The sequence below is a fragment of the Miscanthus floridulus genome, chromosome 1 (assembly GCF_019320115.1).
Source record: "Miscanthus floridulus cultivar M001 chromosome 1, ASM1932011v1, whole genome shotgun sequence".
NCBI lineage: Eukaryota > Viridiplantae > Streptophyta > Magnoliopsida > Poales > Poaceae > Miscanthus > Miscanthus floridulus.
The window spans coordinates 149,701,071-149,720,213 of record NC_089580.1 but is presented as its reverse complement, the minus strand read 5'-3'; the positions used below and the strand labels follow the sequence as shown (position 1 = coordinate 149,720,213).

Genomic DNA, 19,143 nt, shown 5'->3' with positions numbered 1-19,143 from the left:
AACTGAAATTCATGTCATCCTCAGGCAACTAAATTCAGAAGAGATTGATACAAATGGAGGGCTGGGATGGTGCAAACGATCCAGGATGCTATGATGGTGGGCCGGCAGAAAAAAGAAAGCGAAGAGAAACATGACCCATGAAGAAACCACACGCGGCCCATGAGAAGAAACACATCTAGGGAGGAGAGCTCCTGAATCGTGGCGACAACGAACACCCTCGGCGGCTCGGCCTCTTCGTCGGTCGGTGTCCCGGTCACCTATAGATATCGCGTAGCATTTTTTCTAACCTTGCTCGACCCTTGGCCCGCCGCCTGAACTCGTCTCGCCCGCGGCCGATCTCCTCCATCCGCTCGCCGCGCCGCAACCCGGAGAGGAAACTGCGCTCGGTCGAGCACCACCTGGGGCCCAGCGTCCTCGCGACCATCTCCGGCACGGCGTCCGCCCTCTGCAGCCCCGGTGTCCCTGCGACCGTCGCTGCTGTCCTACTTCACCACTCGCCACTTTGGCCGGCGACGAGCACCACCAGGACACTAGGTATTCCCTCCCCTTGGTCCTCCCTTCCTGCTGTGCGAAGCCGTGCGCCCAAACCTTAACGTAATTCATAGGTAAAGTCGTGCGCCCAAACCCTAGCATACTATTCGTAATCGGATCTGAATCTAATTACAGGTGTATATGCATGTATTATGCCTACTAACTTCGATTGCTTTGCAAAAGTTATTGGGTGTACATGTGTACACCCATGTCCTTTACTGGGTCCGCCCCTGAAGTCTGAGCCAATTATTTGGGAATTTCTTGCCTGAGGGATGTGCCCTCAAAGACGGATTTTTCACCCTCCTGATAGGCAGGATTCAAGATAGAGTTTGATTATTAGCAGATGCATGTGCTTGACCCTGTTGTGTTTGTTTCTTTGCCCAGCTTTTGTTGGGTTCTGGATACAACAACAACAAAGCCTACAACAACAACAAAGCCTTATGTCCCAAACAAGTTGGGTTCTGGATTCACTAATTAATTAAATTGAAAATGTGCTATTTTCTCATAGAAACGTCTGTTCTCTGGTTCGGAAATAGTACGCATTACTAAGCATATTGATAACATGATATGTTGACTTTCTAACTCTAGCGTTCCTTTTTTTTTAAAAAAAAATCAAGTGTCAGCGGTTAGCCTTGGTACTATGCATCTGTAACAATAAATTATGCCTAAGTTAGTACAGTTTTTTTTTGATTCGATGGTATTGGAATTTGCAGTTCAGAGACTTCATGGGATTACGATGTCCATAACTTTTTATATATAATATAACATAAGAGGATTGCCCTATCGAGAAAAAATGGTTATGGTTATACAGCATCACATCCTGTGCTATTAAGGACATTGTGGTCTGCTATTTAAGTTTGTGTTTATTTGGTGCACTGTTCTGCGTTTTTTATTGTTTTACCTCTGCTTCCAGACAATGGCTGGCCACCGAAACAGTCATGGAAAGCGCCACTCTGATTATACTGAAAATGGAGGCGGCAAGAGAAGAAATCCTGGTGATGATACCTATGCCCCTGGTCCAGATGACACTGTGTATCGCTACCTCTGTGCCTCTAGAAAAATTGGGAGTATCATTGGCAGGGGTGGAGAAATTGCAAAGCAGTTGAGGACTGAGACCCAAGCTAAGATCAGGATTGGCGAGAGTGTCCCTGGATGTGAGGAGCGAGTTATTACCATATTTAGCTCTAGCAGGAAAACTAATACCATCGATGATGCTGAAGATAAGGTTTGCCCTGCTCAGGATGCCCTCTTTAGAGTTCATGAGAGGCTTGCCACTGATGAGAGTCTTGGGAACGAAGACGGCGAAGAAATTTCACCTCAAGTTACTGTTCGCTTGCTTGTGCCATCAGACCAGATTGGATGCATTCTTGGAAAAGGTGGGCAGATCATCCAAGGAATCCGCAGTGAGACTGGTGCACAAATACGCGTGCTTAGTAATGATCATATCCCTGCATGTGCCATTAGCGGCGATGAACTTCTCCAGGTTGGTAATTCCTCACATCAATTCCTACATTACCTAAACAAAACTGTACTGCGTATGAATGTCTGTAATTCTGTATCTATCTTTACTTTTTTTTATATAATCCTGGCGATATCTTCTTTCTTAAATGTCTACACCATTTATTTATTACTCAAACTTGAAAAGATGTCTGGAATTTTATGTTTTGCTGTCTTTGCTAATCATCTTTACTGATAAGACTTCCAATATTTTTGACACTAGATATCTGGAGACACGGTAGTTGTCAGAAAGGCTCTTCATCAAGTGTCATCTCGCCTCCATGACAACCCATCCAAGTCACAGCATCTTCTTGCATCCAGCTTGACCCAACCTTATCCAGGGAGCACCCACCTTGGTGGTTCCTCTACTGCACCTGTTGTAGGGATCACTCCAGTAATTCCTCCTTATGGAGGCTACAAAGGTGATGCGGCAGGAGATTGGTCCTCTTTATACCAACCACGAAGGGATGAGAGCTCTGCAAAGGAGTTTAGCTTGCGTTTACTTTGTGCTGCTGCAAATGTGGGGGGTGTAATTGGGAAGGGTGGTGGAATTATCAAACAGATCAGGCAGGAATCTGGGGCTTTAATCAAAGTGGCTAGCTCCAATTCGGACCCTGATGATGACTGCATAATTACAGTTTCTGCGAAAGAGGTGATTTCTCTTTTTGATATGCTTATATTATGCCTTATTGCCTATTCTTAGTTGCTTTTCTTGACCAACCACGTCTTTTGTTCCATGCAGTTCTTTGAAGATCCTGTATCTCCAACAATTGATGCTGCAGTTCGTTTGCAGCCTAGATGCAGCGAGAAAAGTGATTCAGAATCAGCTGAGCAGTCATATACAACACGCCTGCTGGTGTCAACATCTCGTATTGGATGCCTAATTGGCAAAGGTGGTTCAATCATTACTGAGATACGAAGAACATCCAGAGCAAATATACGCATTCTTTCAAAAGAAAATGTTCCAAAGGTAGCAGCAGAAGATGAAGAGATGGTTCAGGTAGCAATTTGGGCTTTCTGATGTTAATTTTTTTGAGGCATTTGCGTGGTTATATGCAATATGCTATAGCAGGTTTTCATTATATCGATTTGCCTGTGCACCAGATCAGTGGAGGCCTTGATGTTGCAAGACATGCTCTTGTGCAAATAGCTACAAGGCTGAAATCCAATTTCTTTGAAAGAGAGGGCTCTTTATCTGCATTTCCATCTGTGATCCCTTACCATCCTTTGCCTTCTGGTGCTTCGGATGAACCAAAATATCTAAGCAGAGACACTAAGCCTGTTGGGCATTATCTATATTCAAGTGCTTTTCGTACATCGGATGACATGATTCCTTCTGACAGCTATGCAAGTTATGGCGGCTCCCAGGTATAACATATGTCATGCTGTACTCTTTATCAAGCCTGTTGATAGCTTATTATCAGAATTTTTCATTCCGTAATCAACTAAAACTTCCTCTAGGCACTTGGAGGAGGATATGGGGCTTACAGCGGATACAGTGCCCGCTCCTCTAGTAGTGGGTAAGGATGGCTATACAATGTTTGATTCACCAGAATAGAAATTCAGTTCGGTACATAGCTGTATATAGCAACTGTTTGTGTTTCATGTAGTTTTATTTCTATAGTTGCGCTCACACAGTTCTTTGTAACTGCTAATAACTTCCATCAGGTTATCTGGTCATAGTTCTCTTCACTATGGAAAGCGTCATGGTTATTAGGATTTAGATTGCTTGATAAAGCAGGTATGGTTCTTCAACCTTTTCTTGATATGTCAGAATGATTGTGATTGTGCATTGCCCGCCTTAATGCTTTTTTTGCCTTTTGAACACATTGAACCCAGCTCAGCTATCTGATGGACCTGTTCTTTTCACCTTTGCCCCCCTGCTCCCCTCCCGTACTAAAAACAGCCAAGACATTGAAGTTTGGAGCCTGCTTATTGGAGCCCCTTCCCAAACCAGACGACCAAGAGAGCCCAACCTGGAAGCTTTGCTTAAGAGGACCTATGTGGATGCCATAGACCACCTGATATTCCTCACACTACATTACTTATGTCTTCCTCTGGGCCTATGTTTTTAGCCCTGCCGTAAATGTTCTGAACCTATGTATTGAAAGGTCGCATTTGAGACTGCATGTATTTGCTTGTTTGAAACCTGCTTCCGTTTAGTGGTTTTTGTTGAAATACTTGTTTCCTATGTGCCACCCAAAAAGCCAGGAACATGTTACTCGAAAAAAAACACTAGGGAGCTGTTAATTGCCTTTCCACTTAAGATGTGGGTTACGTCCTTCTCAGTGATATGATATGTGTGACTGCCATCCTAAATAAAAGTAACACTAGAACTACATTGCCTTTTTGAAAGTACCATCAGAAACTAGGTATACCAAACTTTGCTCCTGCCTGCCAACATTTCACTGAATTGCACATTGTGCTTTATTCACCTACCCCTGTCACCAAACATAATCAGTTTCACCCCCCTGCCTCAATCTTCAGGGTCTGTTTGGTTTCAATCCAGGCAGCTTTGCCTGGCTCTTCATGCAATCCCAGGCTTTTTGGATTTTGTGTTCCTGGGGGGTGTAGATTGCTGCCTGGCAGGTTTTGAACCAAACAGACCCCAAGAGCATTGTTGAACTGAGGTTAGCTAGCTGAACATACATCTGTACTTGTTCGATTACAATGCCATTGCAATGCACAGGCAAGTTTATGTTTGAACATTAAACCATATTTTTTTTAATGAGAACATTAAGCCAATTTGAAGTTGGTGTTTTAAGTATAACCTTTCTAATTTAATTGGTTATAGATATATGTACTTTGGTGTGAGTAGCTAATATCTGAAACTTTAGGTAGCTGGAACTTTTTTTTTAAACTAGCTGGAAGTTTTTTGGTCTTATCGATTTATATATCACAATGACCCAAAAATTGGCGATAGAGCATGCTCATGATCTTACTAAACCCTTTGACCTGATGCACATGTTCCAATGCTTTAATGGCTAAATGAGTATTGGTGACTGAAGTTCCGATAATATACTTGGCAACTTGCTATGATGAGGAAACTATATGCCAAAGATTGAATCGTGCGCATGAGGCTGCAGTCGCAAGTTTGTTGCAGGTTCACTGTTCATTTCATATAGATTTAGAAGGTTCTAAGTTAACCGGGTTTATAGGAGCTTGACCTCTTTCATGTCTGGGAGTCTTGTTAACCAGGAATGTGCAGGAACATGCAAAAGTAACCATGCAGGTATTGTTTCTGGATGAGATTGAATTAGCCTCTGGAGTTGCACAACATTGTTTAGCTCGTCTAAGTGTAGTTCATACCCGTTCGCTGGTCTGAAACTTGGCTGAAACTGGCTGGAAAACACTGTTCCGGCTGAATTGTTGTGAGAGAAAAACACTGTTCCGGCTGAAAAAAGAAGCCGAAAGCCATTTTTAAGACAAGCGAACGGGGGAATGACTGTACTGTTTGTTTATTTAATGTTTTGTCAAGCTGTTTTATGTAAATGCTAACTGTGTCGTGTTTTGACCAGTAAATTTATTTTAGATTATGTTTTTGGCATAATAAGTTCCATAAGATTTGATTCTGAGATATCCTGAACACTATTCTATTGCAATACCTGGAACAATGCTCTCTGGTGCTGACCTGGATAGTGTACCGTAGCCCTGTCCGGCATCTCTCGAGTCTAAAGCAGCACCTGAACCTATACAGGTTTCAGGTGCTCCGATGAAACGATCCTGAATCTATACAGGTTTCAGGTGCTCCGAAGAAAAGATATGCATTTCATCAGACATGTATTGCCGACAGGATCATTAGCAGTATTACTAACACAACGCATGCTGTTGTGTGCTGTTTCTTCAGATATGTAAGATGTCAGCCAGCGAGTTTTTTTTTTTTTTGAACTGGAGTCGGAATTCTTGAGTTGGCTTGAAACTGTCATTAATAACAAATACCTGAGATCTCAGGGAGGAAGCCCGAAACCTTTTGGATCATTTCGGAATTTCCCAAGACATGGTGAGCACTTAATCAAATTTGGGACTTCCAACCCAAGCTCGGGTCAGAACCATTAGATATGAAAAAGTCAAGTTGGTTTTTAGATTGTGTCCATTCGTGCCGTGTGGTTTTGGTGTTGCCGGTGTACGGGTGTGGAAATGCAGGATAGGTCCTCAGAGTGTGCTCTAAGGCTAATCTCAGTAGAGATTTTCATGACACAGTTATCAAGAATGCCGTATCAGCTTTTTTTTGTTGGTAACTATGATAGTTTCATCTAGATGAAACTCTACGAAACTCTCTCTCTCCATAAATAAACTGTTAGTCAGAAATTTGTTGAAGTGTTATTATATTAAATGAGAATGAAACTCCTTTGAAACCCTCATTTAGACTGGCCCTGGCCTAAGGGTGTCCCCAACAAGCTAACTCGGAGCTAGCTTGCTGACTATGTGGAGGAGAGATGGAATAGAGAAACAACTAGCTAGCGAGATGAGAATACATAGTCTAGCAAAAATCGATGGTTCCCCCTCTTACTACTCCTGTGGTCCTAGCTTTGATGTTATAGTATTTTATGTTTCTCTTTCTTCCCTCTTCTACACATCAGCTAGCTATTTGAGAAGGTTGTTGGAGATGCCAAATGTACGTTTGGATTCAGCGACTAAAATTTAGTCCCTGTCAGATGCTAATCAGGAGGAAACCCAAAGGTGAAGTTGAGCACGTGAGGATAGAAATCATCTAAAAAAAGAAAGAAAAAGGGAAGGAGTCTATCAGGGTCTAGGTAAGGGTTTTGGGGTTTGGGGGGAGGCTCCTGGCCTAGCGGTGGTGATGGGTTGTGGGTGGGACGGTGAGGCGGCGCTCACCGCAGTGGTGGAGGATGGAGCAATTTACATGGAGGTACCGGTTCGCATTGGTCGTGGTCACCGCAGTGGCTCCAATTTCTTTTGTTTTCTTTTTAGTTGGAAAGGATAAGGGGGAGTGGGTGGCAGGGTGAACCAGGATGGAGTCTCCACCGATCCTTATCCGGAGAGCCTTCTCCTTCTAGGTGCACCCGTTTCATAAATAAGTCGAGGCAACTTAGTGGCGCGAAGTATATATTTGAAGTAGTAAGCACAATTATACAAACCATATCTCTCTAGGTAGTTATGTATAGCGGAATGGGCCAACTTGGTGAGCCATTGGGATTCAGTGAGGGTTTGATGGAGGCCGGAGTAATTGCGGGCGTCGTGCTCCTGCCCTCTGATGAACACATTTAGGCTCCCAATTTAGTGATTTAGGTTTTTGGTAATTAATGAATACAAGTGTTGTGATTAGCGCTATTCATATTTGAGAAAGGCATAGGTTCATTGGACACAAGTGTCTTGCCTCGAAGAGTTGGATTGATGTGTGGAGGATAGCGCAAAGGATAGTCGTGAAGACTAAGGACACAATAGAGCGAATATAAGCTTGGTAATTGAAAACATTTGCTATAGCGTGTATTAGGGTTTTGTTTTTTCTTTTGGCTATACTATTAAATGTGTATCCGAGGCATTCATCTTGAGGGGTCTGAGCAAGAGCATTTGGATGCAAGAGGTTAACTCAGTCAAAATTGTTATAAAAAAACTCTCATTCAAAATTATGGTAGCAAGTGGTCCAATTGAAGTGGTTCTTGTGCTTTTTTTGCAGCCTGTTCATTTCGTCATAAACGATCGTGGATTATTTATTGCTGGCTGGTTTGGTGTAAGAGAAACATACTGTTCCAGCTTATAATCCACGATTATATACGAACAAGCGAACATGCTGTTGGTTAGTGGAGGTGTTGCTTGGTGGTTGCTGTTGGAGCAGAGAGAGTCGCTGTATCTTTGCATGCTCTTGACCCGTGCTGAAGTATACCTTGTTGTGCTTGGTTCGTGGTAGCCTTTGGTTTGCTTTCATCTTAGGTGTTGCCGGTCGCTACCTTCCTTCAAGTTTACCTTTCTCTGTGGTACTGTTATGTTGTTTGGCTCATTTGGTCTCTGTAAAACTCTATTCTTTTTAACTGAATTATGCGCTCACCACGTTCTTAAGAAAAAAAAATGCAAATGGAGCTTCTAATATTTTGAAAGTGAAACTATGAAAGTTTACTGTCAAAATAAGACAATGTTTAAGTATTACTCAAAGGCCTATTAGCTCTAATATTTTGAAAGTGAAACTATGAAAGTTTACTGTCAAAATAAGACAATGTTTAAGTATTACTCAAAGGCCTATTAGCTCAGCTGGTTAGAGCGTCGTGCTAATAACGCGAAGGTCGCAGGTTCGAGACCTGCATGGGCCATTATTTGTTTCTTTTTTGTCCACTGCACTCAGTCTCTAGCCCCCAGTTTTTTTTCCCGTGGTTCTCCACTGCACTCTAGCCCCCAGGGTCTTTCTTTTTTGTTTTTTTGGTCATGGTTGTCCACTGCACCCTTATGCCTGGGTCTAATTCTCCCACAAATTATTTATGCTGAATTTTTTTGGAACTTTTAGACCTCCACAACAATGAATACCCATTTCGAATCAGCACACGTACAGCCATCAAACTGATACAACCGAATCACTAGTATGCACAGCACGTGAACGGTGAGTGCATGCACTAATAAAACGTACATTTATTCATTGTGTAATTCTTAAAAAAAATCCATCCTTGATTGCTTAGTTTTGGGGGCGACAAATAATAAAGAAGTATTGGATTCAGAGAATAATATAGATCTATTTCTTTGTGAAGAATCAACAAAATAATACAGATCTATTTCTTTGTGAAGAAAAATATACTCCCTCCGTTCCTTAATATAAGCCATATAGATTTTTAATTTTTTTTTCAAAATATAGGTACGTATTAGCTCCCACGCCGATTAGTTTGGAAACCTTCCCACCGTAAATAGCACATGCCCCAACCAATCCCTTAGATTTAGGAAGCAATCTGATTGGGAGAGAAAAGATGGCCTGCTTTTCCTTTTTTTCCTCGGTCTCACATCATTCCCCAAGCCGTGCGTTAATATTGGTGCTAAAAACTATATGGCTTATATTAAGGAACGGAGGGAGTAATACATTTAGAGCTGATACACATAACACGTATATATATGATATAGCGCATAAAATAAATAAAAGGATAGATGAATCACACACGTTAGATCAAACGGACGGAGATGAACGATAATATAATATGTATAATATGTATTATCATGTGGGTGTGATTGTGTGAACAAGTGGCCAACGAGCTTATTCGAAACATATGAACACATGGCTGCCACGGTACTCATTTTAAGCCTCCCAAATGTCACAAGTAGGGCGGGCCTTTTTCCTTTCCTAGCTATGTAACTAGATATATGCGCAATGACACTGACTCATTGGCAACATGTTTCACGTGGGTATACGAGGGGTTTGCTTGGCAGAGCTCCCATAACGGCTTGGAGGTGGAATCTATGAAAGTTTATATGTTAACTTATTTTTGATGATCCTATGTATATGGTTCTCTGAAATGAACTAGAAGGCTAGAAGCTAAGAAAGTAGCTTCTCTTGATTCACTTTCAACATAGAATCACTTTTTATATAGAGATTATTCTAGAGATAGTGGAGGATCATTTTCTAGGTTCTATTTATTACAAACTACACTTGTGTTCTTGATGAGGCTGATCATAGTATAGTGACATCCACTACCGGAAACACCTAAGTTGCCGAGTGTCCCCACCTTTGCCGTGGGCAAGATTTCGGGCACTCGGCAAACATGTCCCAAAGACGACACTCGGCAAAAACAAAACTCACGGCATAACAATTTACACTGAGTGCTGACACTCGGCAAACAACAGACACACGGCAACATCATGTCCGGGGTAACACCGTCGACCTCCGTTATCATTTTGCCGAGTGCCACCCGTTAACACACGGCAAACCAACCTATATGCCGAGTGTCAAAATACAACACTCGGCAAATCCTACTATATGCCGAGTGAAGCCAGGAAATGTAGACCGGACCGGACGGGTGCTAATCTTGTCCCCGGGGGAAACGAGACCGTGCTCGGTGGCGGTGCTCACCAGTCACCAGCAAAAACAGAGCGGACGGTGGCCAGTTTTTTTCTGATCCGGCCCTTGCGTCCGCCGCGATACCACGGGTGGCTCCAGCGATGCTACTAGCTATATACTCACACACTCACACACACACAGTTGTATTTGTTGTATTGCCTTTTGAATTGCAATGCTACTAGCTATATATGTCTCAATAATTCCTTTTGCAGCTATCAAGTAATCTTATCTATTCTTTGTGCAGGGTCAATCGGCGGCATCAAACGCTGTACCTCATGACATACCGCAGCAGTCGCCGTGGTCTAATTGGTGATTTGCTTCTTTTCATGTGTTGAACTTATTCCTTGTGTTGCACTTATGCTTGTAATGCACTTGTGGTGGATACTTTAAACTCGAACCTTATGTTGGTATTGTGGTATGACATTTGTGTACCATCGTGGATTATTGTGATGTATGTGATATGTGGTGTGTGGAGATGATATATATATGTGATATATGTGCTGTGAAACATATCTGTGCTGTGATATATATATATATGTGCTGTGAAATGTAATGCAAAAACAAAAAAAAATTCAGATTTCTTAGGCTTTGCCGAGTGTTATGACCAAGACACTCGGCAAATATGAAATATTTGCCGAGTGTAGGTGTTATCACACTCGGCGAAAAGATATTTTAAAAAAAACCAAATACTGTTTCAAAAATGTTTGCCGAGTGTCTCCCTGAGCGGCACTCGGCATATTATTATCATTTACCAAGAGCAGCACTCGGCGAAAAGGAATTCTAAAAACATAAAATATTTAAAAAGAAATTAGTTGCCGAGTGTCTTGCCGTTTGACACTCGGCGAAGTCGCTGTTAACGGCGGGTCCGGCGTTATGACCGTTTCTTTTCGCCGAGAGCCAAACTGCACACGGCAAAAACTTTGCCGAGTGCCTGATAAATGGCACTCGGCAAAGTTGGCTTTACCGGTACTGTTTATGGCGAGTGCTATTCGCCGAGTGTTACACTCGGCGAACAATTTGCCGAGTGTTTTCTGTCTTTTGCCGAGTGTTTCGGGCACTCGGCAAACTCAAGGAGTCCGGTAGTGATCAGATTATCCTAAGCAAATGAAATCGTGTATAATTTGGTTTTGTTCTTTTTTAATAAGGTGTGTTAGGATATACTAAAACGTCACCTCATAAATGTTGACTAATAATTACTCTCGCCATTTCAATTGTAAATTGTTTTAATTTGGATCTAATTCAAATTTATCTAACTTTGATCAAGTTTGTAGAAAAAATATCAACATCTATAATATCAAATAAATGCACAATCAAAATATATTTTATGGTGCATCTAATAAATCTTGTTTGATGTTGTAGATGTTTGTGCATTTTTCATTTTACACATATTTGGCCAAAGCTGGAGAACTTTGACATACAATAAGGCTAAAACGACTCTAATTGAAATGGAGTGTGTAGTTAAATATATATACCATGTGTATAAAACTTATATAAATAGATCTACAATTATATATCTTTCTACAACAATGATGTAATTCATGACATATTGCAAAAGAAACCATTACTAAAAGGGTAGACTTCTAAATACTTTTCAAATCCTAATACAACGTCTTAGAAGAAAAGAAATGTAGAATCTGTTTTTTTTTTGTTACCAAGCCATAGGAATGTCACTACGGGTGCATGCGGTAAACACCTGCAACAATTTATGTAATAACGGGTAAAATAAAATTTTATACCTAAAATTTATGGATGGAAGTTTGTACCCTCCAATTCCTGCATCTATCAAGTGTATACTACGTACAAACGGATAAGATTGCCATTGCTACCGGCCGGGCTGTCATCACCCTTTTCGCTTGATCGTTTCTGTGGCTTATAAGCACGACTGATGCTATTTTATTGTGAAAGAAAAACACATGATTGATAGGCATGGCTAATACGATTATATCGTCCTGACTTATTTTGCTACGTACTGTACATCTGTTCATGATACTGATCTTCAGCCTCGTGATTAAATGGTACGTACTGACAAAATGAAGCTTCAAGATTCTTTCACGTGGATATATGCATGGTAAAGCCGCAGTACGCTCAAAACACGGGGGGGGGGGGGGGGGGGGGGGGGGGGTTCACAGTTCACACAGCCGACTCGCGCTCCGGCCTCGACAACACATATGGATAGCGACGTCTCTGAATCAGGACGGAGACCACGTACGTAGCTTTCTGTGATTCTCCTGTCTGCAAAAGCGATGTGGGAAGAAGCTGGCCGAAAGCCAGTGAACCTGACATGTGCTCCATGGGCGTCTAGCTTTGTAGGAGTAGTCTTTCTTTTTTTCATCACTTCTAGTAGGTAACACTGGTGAACAGGACAAACGAAACAAATCGAGGCATCGAGCATCGCTAACAAAAACCAAATTAGCCCTGGTTTAGTCTTAAAGTTTAGTCCCTATCATATCATATGTTTCACACATACATGGAGTATTAAATATAGACTAAAAAAATAACTAAGTGCACAGATTGTGACTACTTTGTGAAACAAATTTTTTGAGCCTAATTAGTCCATGATTTGACAATATGATGCTACAGTAAACATGTGCTAATGACGGATTAATTAGACTTAATAAATTTATCTCGCGGATTACTGATAACTTGTGTAATTTGTTTTATTATTACTATCCGAACACTCCTATATAACACCTGATGTGACACCTTTAAACTTTAGCTCCTAAATTTAAACACCACCTATAACTAGAGTATATCCCAAACAAAAAAAGAAGAAGGGAGAAGCCGATTCGCTTTCTTAAATTAAATGACGATAGCTACTCGAAAGTCGAAGACCGAAAAATCTACTCTGAATATTCATATGCTAAGTCACCTTATTAATTCTAAATACTACACGGGTCCTTTGTTTTTGTTAGTAACTAACCCGCTTGGCCCCCAGCTTTAAGACACCACACGTGTAATATCATGAGCAAAAAAAAAAAAAAAAGACTACCGAAGGCAGGGAGAATAAACTAAAGAAGAAAAACCGTAGCTTAAATGAGTGGTGTACCTTACTTTACTTGTATGTCCTCTTGAGCAGAGCCACAAATGGGTTTCGTAGGAATTTTGGAGACAACGATGATGGAGGCAGGAAATAGGCCTATTATTGATGGTTGTAAAATAGAATCACATTGACCTAGTTCGTTTCTCTTATAATCCGACTTTTTCGGCTTCTTTTTTTTAGGCGGAACAGTATTTTTCTCTCATAATAAATCAGCCGAAACAACATTTTGACTTCTTTTTCTAGCAAAGCGAACGGGGCCTGCGTTCTTTGTGCTTCCTTCGTTCGGTTCCATATGTACACATGTTCCCGAAAGTAAGTGCAAATCTAGGATCTGTCAAACGATTAGTATTCTATTGCTTCTAAATATAAAGAATTTTAAGTTTGTTCTAAGTCAAACTATTCTAAGTTTGATTAAGATCCCGTTTGGATAGATCAAGACTAACAACTAGTTAGTCTTGTTAACTTCTATTTGTGGACTAGTGGACTAATAACTAGCCATAACTAGGGGACTAACAATTAGTCTAATAGTCAATTTGTGGACTAGTGGATTCGACGGCTGCCACCGCCCCTTTCTCTCTCCCCAACCACCATTGCCTAAGCCTTTTCACCCAATCGCTTCTGCCCATTCCTCTCCCGAGCTGCCGCTAACCCACCTTGGCCTCTTCTTCATTTAATTCGAGGTTGCCTCCCTATCCCTTCCATTCGATTTGTGCTAGGTAGTGTCAGAGAGGATGGATCCATACGGGGTCTAGTGGGGTCTGACGGTATCTAAGATGGATGGCTCGGATCCTAGGCCATGTTTAGATTGCAACTTTTTTCAACTCGATGAATAGTACCACTTTCGTCTTATTTGACAAATATTGTCCCATCGTGGACCAACTAGGTTCAAAAGATTCATCTCGTGATTTTCAACTAAACTATGTAATTAGTTATTTTTTTACCTACATTTAATACTCCATGCAAGCGGCTAAAAATTGATGTGATGGAGAGAGTGAAAAAACTTGGAATTTGGATGGTATCTAAACAAGGCCCTAGTTAAGTAGTTTTGATCCTCGGTGAATGGCCTCCATGGAAGCAAAGACGGTGTCAGATAGTGGTACCTGAGTACCCTCACCATAAGGAGAACAACCTAATGGGTCGTGGTGTACCAAGCAAGCTATACCAGAGGCCCAGATGGGACAGGGTACCTCATCTACTCGATGGACAAGCCATATCAAGATGTACTTAGGAACCAATTCTATCCGATAGATTTTTCTTATAACAAACTGGAAACCTTCATGTAAACCGATCAAAACTATATATATATATATATATATATATATATATATATATATATATATATATATATATATATATATATATATATATATATATATATACACACACACACACACACACCTGACTAGGCCTTACAGTTTCAGACAGACTTTAAGCTTTCATAGCTATATAAACACACTAGCGTCCCTATAATATTTGAGTATACAAGATAAGAGATCGATTCTCCACTAGACATAGGCCACCCGTGCATGAACCTGTATAAATTTGTGTCCTATGTGTTACCCACCTGATTCCCTACGCACAAAATGTTGATTTACATTGTTGATGGTAAATCCTTTGACAAGCAGTCTTCTCGGTGCGAATGACCTCCACGACATGACCAAAATCTCATATGAGTAAAGTGCACAACTTGTTTCGACCATAGCTATTGGCCTTGTGACGTGGTAGCGTAGCGACTGTCGTCTATCAATGTCCCTGCCAAGGAGTTCACATTCTTTTGCACCATGGTAGGCTCCCCAATGGGAATGGGGACAAGTAGTTGGGCCCTATAGCGTGATACTTCCAGGAGAAGGAGATCATGCATTCCAGTTAGATCTAGCATTCCTATCCTGGCTGTACTACAAGCACCTCATCGGCCTGGCAGACTATGTTGATGGTCACTAAGTCATCATTTCATACCATAAACTTATGCTTAATTAATATGGGAATATGAACGACATCCTCAATAGACACAAGCCCTATTTCTAATTAACTCCATAAGGGGCGACTATGTGAGTAAATGAGTGAAATATGGACTAGAATGGGCTAGTTGGGAGCACTACGAGGTTGGGCAACCTGGTCCAAGGTTGGTTGACCCAAACCTGGCCCATCCAAGCCCATCACTTTATCACATACAAGGAAACACACATAGAAGTCATCCTACACATTGATTCAATGTCAGTTTACATCAATAGATGAAATCAATCCAAGTGGAGAGCACAAGGATCCACTATAAGGAAAATGGACCCTATGGCCCATTTAAGTTTGATTTTGGTGTTTGATGATCAACATTATCATTTGGACTAATATTTTTTCTAGTGTCTTTGGGTATAGTTCAAATTATACAAAGTGGAAATGGAGTTAGGCAACATGGTGATCAACTCCTCAAGCAAGACATTAGAAGTCTCGATAAAGACCTGCAAGAACATGCAGAAGTCCAAGACATGCACAAGATAGAACCAAGCCAGTGTTGACACCTAAAGTGGCAAACGGGCAAACCACAAGCGTACGGTTGTCAATGTAGCCTTCACTAGGAGTATTCCAGGTATCGTATTTCCACGGGGAACGTGAAGTGAACTAACTAAGGATCAAGACCGTCCTATGATGATACAAAAGAGCCTATGAAACTTGGGTAGAGAGGATCTTTGTAGCAATGATATCTGGTAAAGATAGTAGTTATAAGGGGTTTATCACCCCCTTGCTTACAGGAGGCGATAGACGAACAATAGGGAGTGGTTTACTCTAATGTGTCATGTATGAAAGTGAAGGCCTAGGGGGGTATTTATAACTAAAGTGAGGGGTGGTGCCATGCCAACGATCTAGGTGAATCTCCTCCTTGTCCTTGGATCAAATCGACCTTGAACCAACCTTGGATCAACATTGCATATCAAGGTAGATGCATGGGAGAATGCACCAAGTCGGTGGGTGAAAGTGTAGGTCGGTTAGCCTCTTTTGGGGATCGCCCGACACCCTTATGACAGGTGGGACCTCCATTTGTCTTCTAGAAGCATGGCCCACTGTCATACTGTGTGTTTGAAGCATGGATCTTCTTTATCACGTCGATTTGCTTCACTTGTGGGCCCATGGATCCATGTGCTCACCTCTTTGGCTAATGAGAGAAGAGGAGCTTAGGATCCAAGGGTGGAGATTGACTCTACTCCTCTTGGGAGGATCATGGGAAGCTTGAGAGGGGGCTAGTGGGCCCATGTAGCCATCGCCCGACCCCTAGGTGGGGCCTCCAGCCACCCAATGCTCATGTATATTGTGTGTACCTACAAGCAAATATTGAGATGTACATGTGGAACCAAGTTATTTGTACCTAAGTCACTATGTCTTTGCTTGCTAACTCCTGAAAAAGGTGTTTTGTTGACGGTTTTGATGGTGTAAAAACATGGTGAAATTTCCATCAACAGCCAGAAGGTCTAGTAACTGCGCAGTCAACATGTGCAGGGTCCAATGGCTACTTTGAAGTTGGGGGCTATTGTTGGTATTTCTTAACACAAAAAGAAATAATCCATAAGCGCACGGAATTACCGTTGTAGCATTTCACTCGGAAGTATTCAGGGTATCGTATTTTCCACAGGGAACGATGGTACTCTTCTAGCTAGTTCGTCCAAGGACAACACAAGGGTGGAGTTGGAGGAGGTTGAGATGGATTCCTATAGTTTTAGAATCTATGGATAGATAAACTCTACTTCTACTTGCTTACTTCGAGCACCGGGTAGCACCTGGTCTACCAAGTGAGCCAGGCCTATAGCTCTACGCCGAACCTGAATGTGAGGGATTACAAGGGACGAAGAGGGCTGTCACCACCTGCTACCTACCCCTCAACCATGGGGAACGAGGCAAACGAAGGTAGCCTCTAGTCTAGACACCATGTCTACACTATTGACTACTACTCTAGCGTTGTACAGAGTTATCCGTCTTTATCAGGGCCCTCTACTAGAGTATCTGCTACAAGAGCGGACGATGAACCCATAAACAAGTAAGAGTAAAGCTTAGCTAAACAAAAGACTTATAACCAAAAGAACCACGAACACTCACTTAGCAGGAGAACCCGATGAGGCACAGGTGTTTGTCGAGGTACAAGCTCGAGGAGACTATCGACAGGTCCGACGCTTCCCCGTACTCTCCCTCACATCTCTCCCTACTATTCAACTCTAGCTAGCTAGGGCCTAAGCCCTTTGGAGTGATGCTCTTGCTCAAGTGTGGTAGCTCTTCTTCCTTGTGGTGTTTTTGACTGAGGAGGGGGGCCTCCTTTTATAGGTGGAGAGGGGGATGGATCCTAGGGAATATTCCCTATTCCGTCATGGAAAGAGCAAACCACCATCCTTCGCATTGATTGCACCGCAAAACCACATGAACCGACCAAAGAGAGGCGGCGTGGAGCAACCCACGTGAGATGGGGTTGATTTGGCCTATTGGGGGTGTGCCCGCCCCTTGGTTAGCCCCAACCACCCCCATCTTCGGTGGGTGAGCTCCACTGAAGTGTGTGACTAGGCCCATGATGGTTTGGCATGGATTTGAAGTGGTTTGCCTCGGTTGTGGGCTTGTCCTCCACTTGTTCGGGCCCTGAATCTTCCAGTAGTGGGCCATCTCCCCTTAGGCTCATGTTAGATGTCTATAATGTTGTGTTTCTTGTATATTTTAGGCACATTTTCTGTGTTATTCCGACATGTGCTCCTACAAATGGTAAATCACTAAAACTCATGGATTTGATTAGTTATAAGTTCTATTTCTAAGTTTTGGTGTTTATTTGTATGGATTTTATGTAAAGTTGGCGGGTGAGAATTTGAGTTAAGCATCGCCAACAAGCTCCCTCACACTTAGTCCTTTGCTCCTCCTTGAGTAAAGTTCAAGGGACTAACATGGGTCATCTCCTTGATATATAATATGCATACAAGTTATTCCATGCTTCACCTAAACCTGTGAACTTTTGAAGTGTCTGCCACATTATCTTGGGTGATTGAATAATGGAACAACATGGATTCAAATCCCCTTGCATTAATTAGTATAGAAACTTGGGTTTTCATTTGATTTTAAAAATGTAAACATAGCTTAGCTCTATAACAAAACTGTCCAATTTATAAGAGCACAAGTACAATAGCAATCACCGAAGCGATCAAACTATCATACTTGAGCCCATATAAACCTGATAGTCTGATGAAATCACGAAGGATCTCAAACCAACCAACATACAAACTAAGATCATACATGATTCAACATAACAAGTCACATGTTACATCATAGTTCACAAATGGTTCACAAGTATCTCACATACATCGGAGTTCACATAGTTATTATAAACCAAGTTCAGATAGCGGAAGCAAAGTAGTTTGACATCAACATCACACTTAGTTCAAATACATGCCAGTACCACGGTTATTTCCAGCAAAAGCATAACAGAGAGGATAACTTAGGAGTACCATGCCCCATGGTTTAGTCCTCATCCACGGCAGGATGAAGGCAGTTCTTACAGTACCCATGATACATCATATCAACAAGAGGGGATAAACCCTAAGTACGAGAATGTACTCAGCTAGACTTACCCATCATAAATCAGAAATAATATGACACCAAGGAGTATGCAAGGCTTTATCGGTGGAGTTAGCTTGACAATATTTTGTATAAAAGCTTAAGTAACATAACTTGGAGATTTAATATCTTTAGCATCAAATTGAATACCTATTCAATTAAACATCTCTAGATTAGCACCTGCACTAGAGCAATCACGTGATTAAGCTAACAAACATTAGTAACCCTATCCGGTGTATTAATTTGAGCATCATCATAACCATCAAGTTCCATCAATTAATGCTATGTTGTCACTGCTCAGTCAAGTTCTCACTATCCGGGAGAGACGATGACTCGAATCGATTCCAACTAGCTAGGGAGTTATTCCTAACACAAACCCATACCTTCCCCGTTGGGGTCACGTCGGGTCACCTTTGGTACAACTTCAGTACAGTCGCGTGTCCGATCAGCGCCGCACCCTCAGGGATACTACTAGTCTGCTAGGAAGTTCAGGCCCGGCCAGCCCTTGGACTCA

General features: G+C 41.9%; 1 protein-coding gene and 1 non-coding gene across 7 annotated transcripts; both read left to right on the top strand.

Annotated features, from left to right (window-relative positions):
- The first annotated feature begins 250 nt into the window (after positions 1-250).
- On the top strand, positions 251-5,605 carry LOC136543741 (KH domain-containing protein At4g18375-like). 6 transcript variants are annotated; one of them, XM_066536117.1, is made up of 8 exons: positions 251-534; positions 1,445-2,014; positions 2,252-2,680; positions 2,771-3,028; positions 3,133-3,396; positions 3,490-3,548; positions 3,697-3,769; positions 3,868-5,605. In XM_066536117.1, exons 2-7 carry the CDS (start codon positions 1,448-1,450, stop codon positions 3,743-3,745), a joined length of 1,626 nt encoding a protein of 541 aa, XP_066392214.1. In that variant the 5' UTR covers positions 251-534; positions 1,445-1,447; the 3' UTR covers positions 3,746-3,769; positions 3,868-5,605. The 6 variants fall into 6 exon arrangements, 3 of the variants coding, with proteins under 3 accessions (XP_066392214.1, XP_066392218.1, XP_066392209.1); XM_066536121.1 differs by having other exon boundaries at positions 252-534; positions 3,935-5,605; XM_066536112.1 differs by having other exon boundaries at positions 252-534; positions 3,873-5,605.
- Positions 5,606-8,220: 2,615 nt separating this feature from the next.
- TRNAI-AAU (transfer RNA isoleucine (anticodon AAU)) lies at positions 8,221-8,294 on the top strand. The gene has a single exon. It is a non-coding gene; the product is annotated as a tRNA-Ile (tRNA).
- The last annotated feature ends 10,849 nt before the right edge of the window (positions 8,295-19,143 follow it).

Coding starts and splice junctions, on each gene's coding strand:
- LOC136543741 (XM_066536117.1), top strand. CDS start 1,448: ATGGCTGGCCACCGAAACAGTCATGGAAAGCGCCACTCTGATTATACT. Junction 3,029..3,132: donor AAGATGAAGAGATGGTTCAG/GTAGCAATTTGG, acceptor CCTGTGCACCAG/ATCAGTGGAGGCCTTGATGT. Junction 3,549..3,696: donor GCCCGCTCCTCTAGTAGTGG/GTAAGGATGGCT, acceptor AACTTCCATCAG/GTTATCTGGTCATAGTTCTC.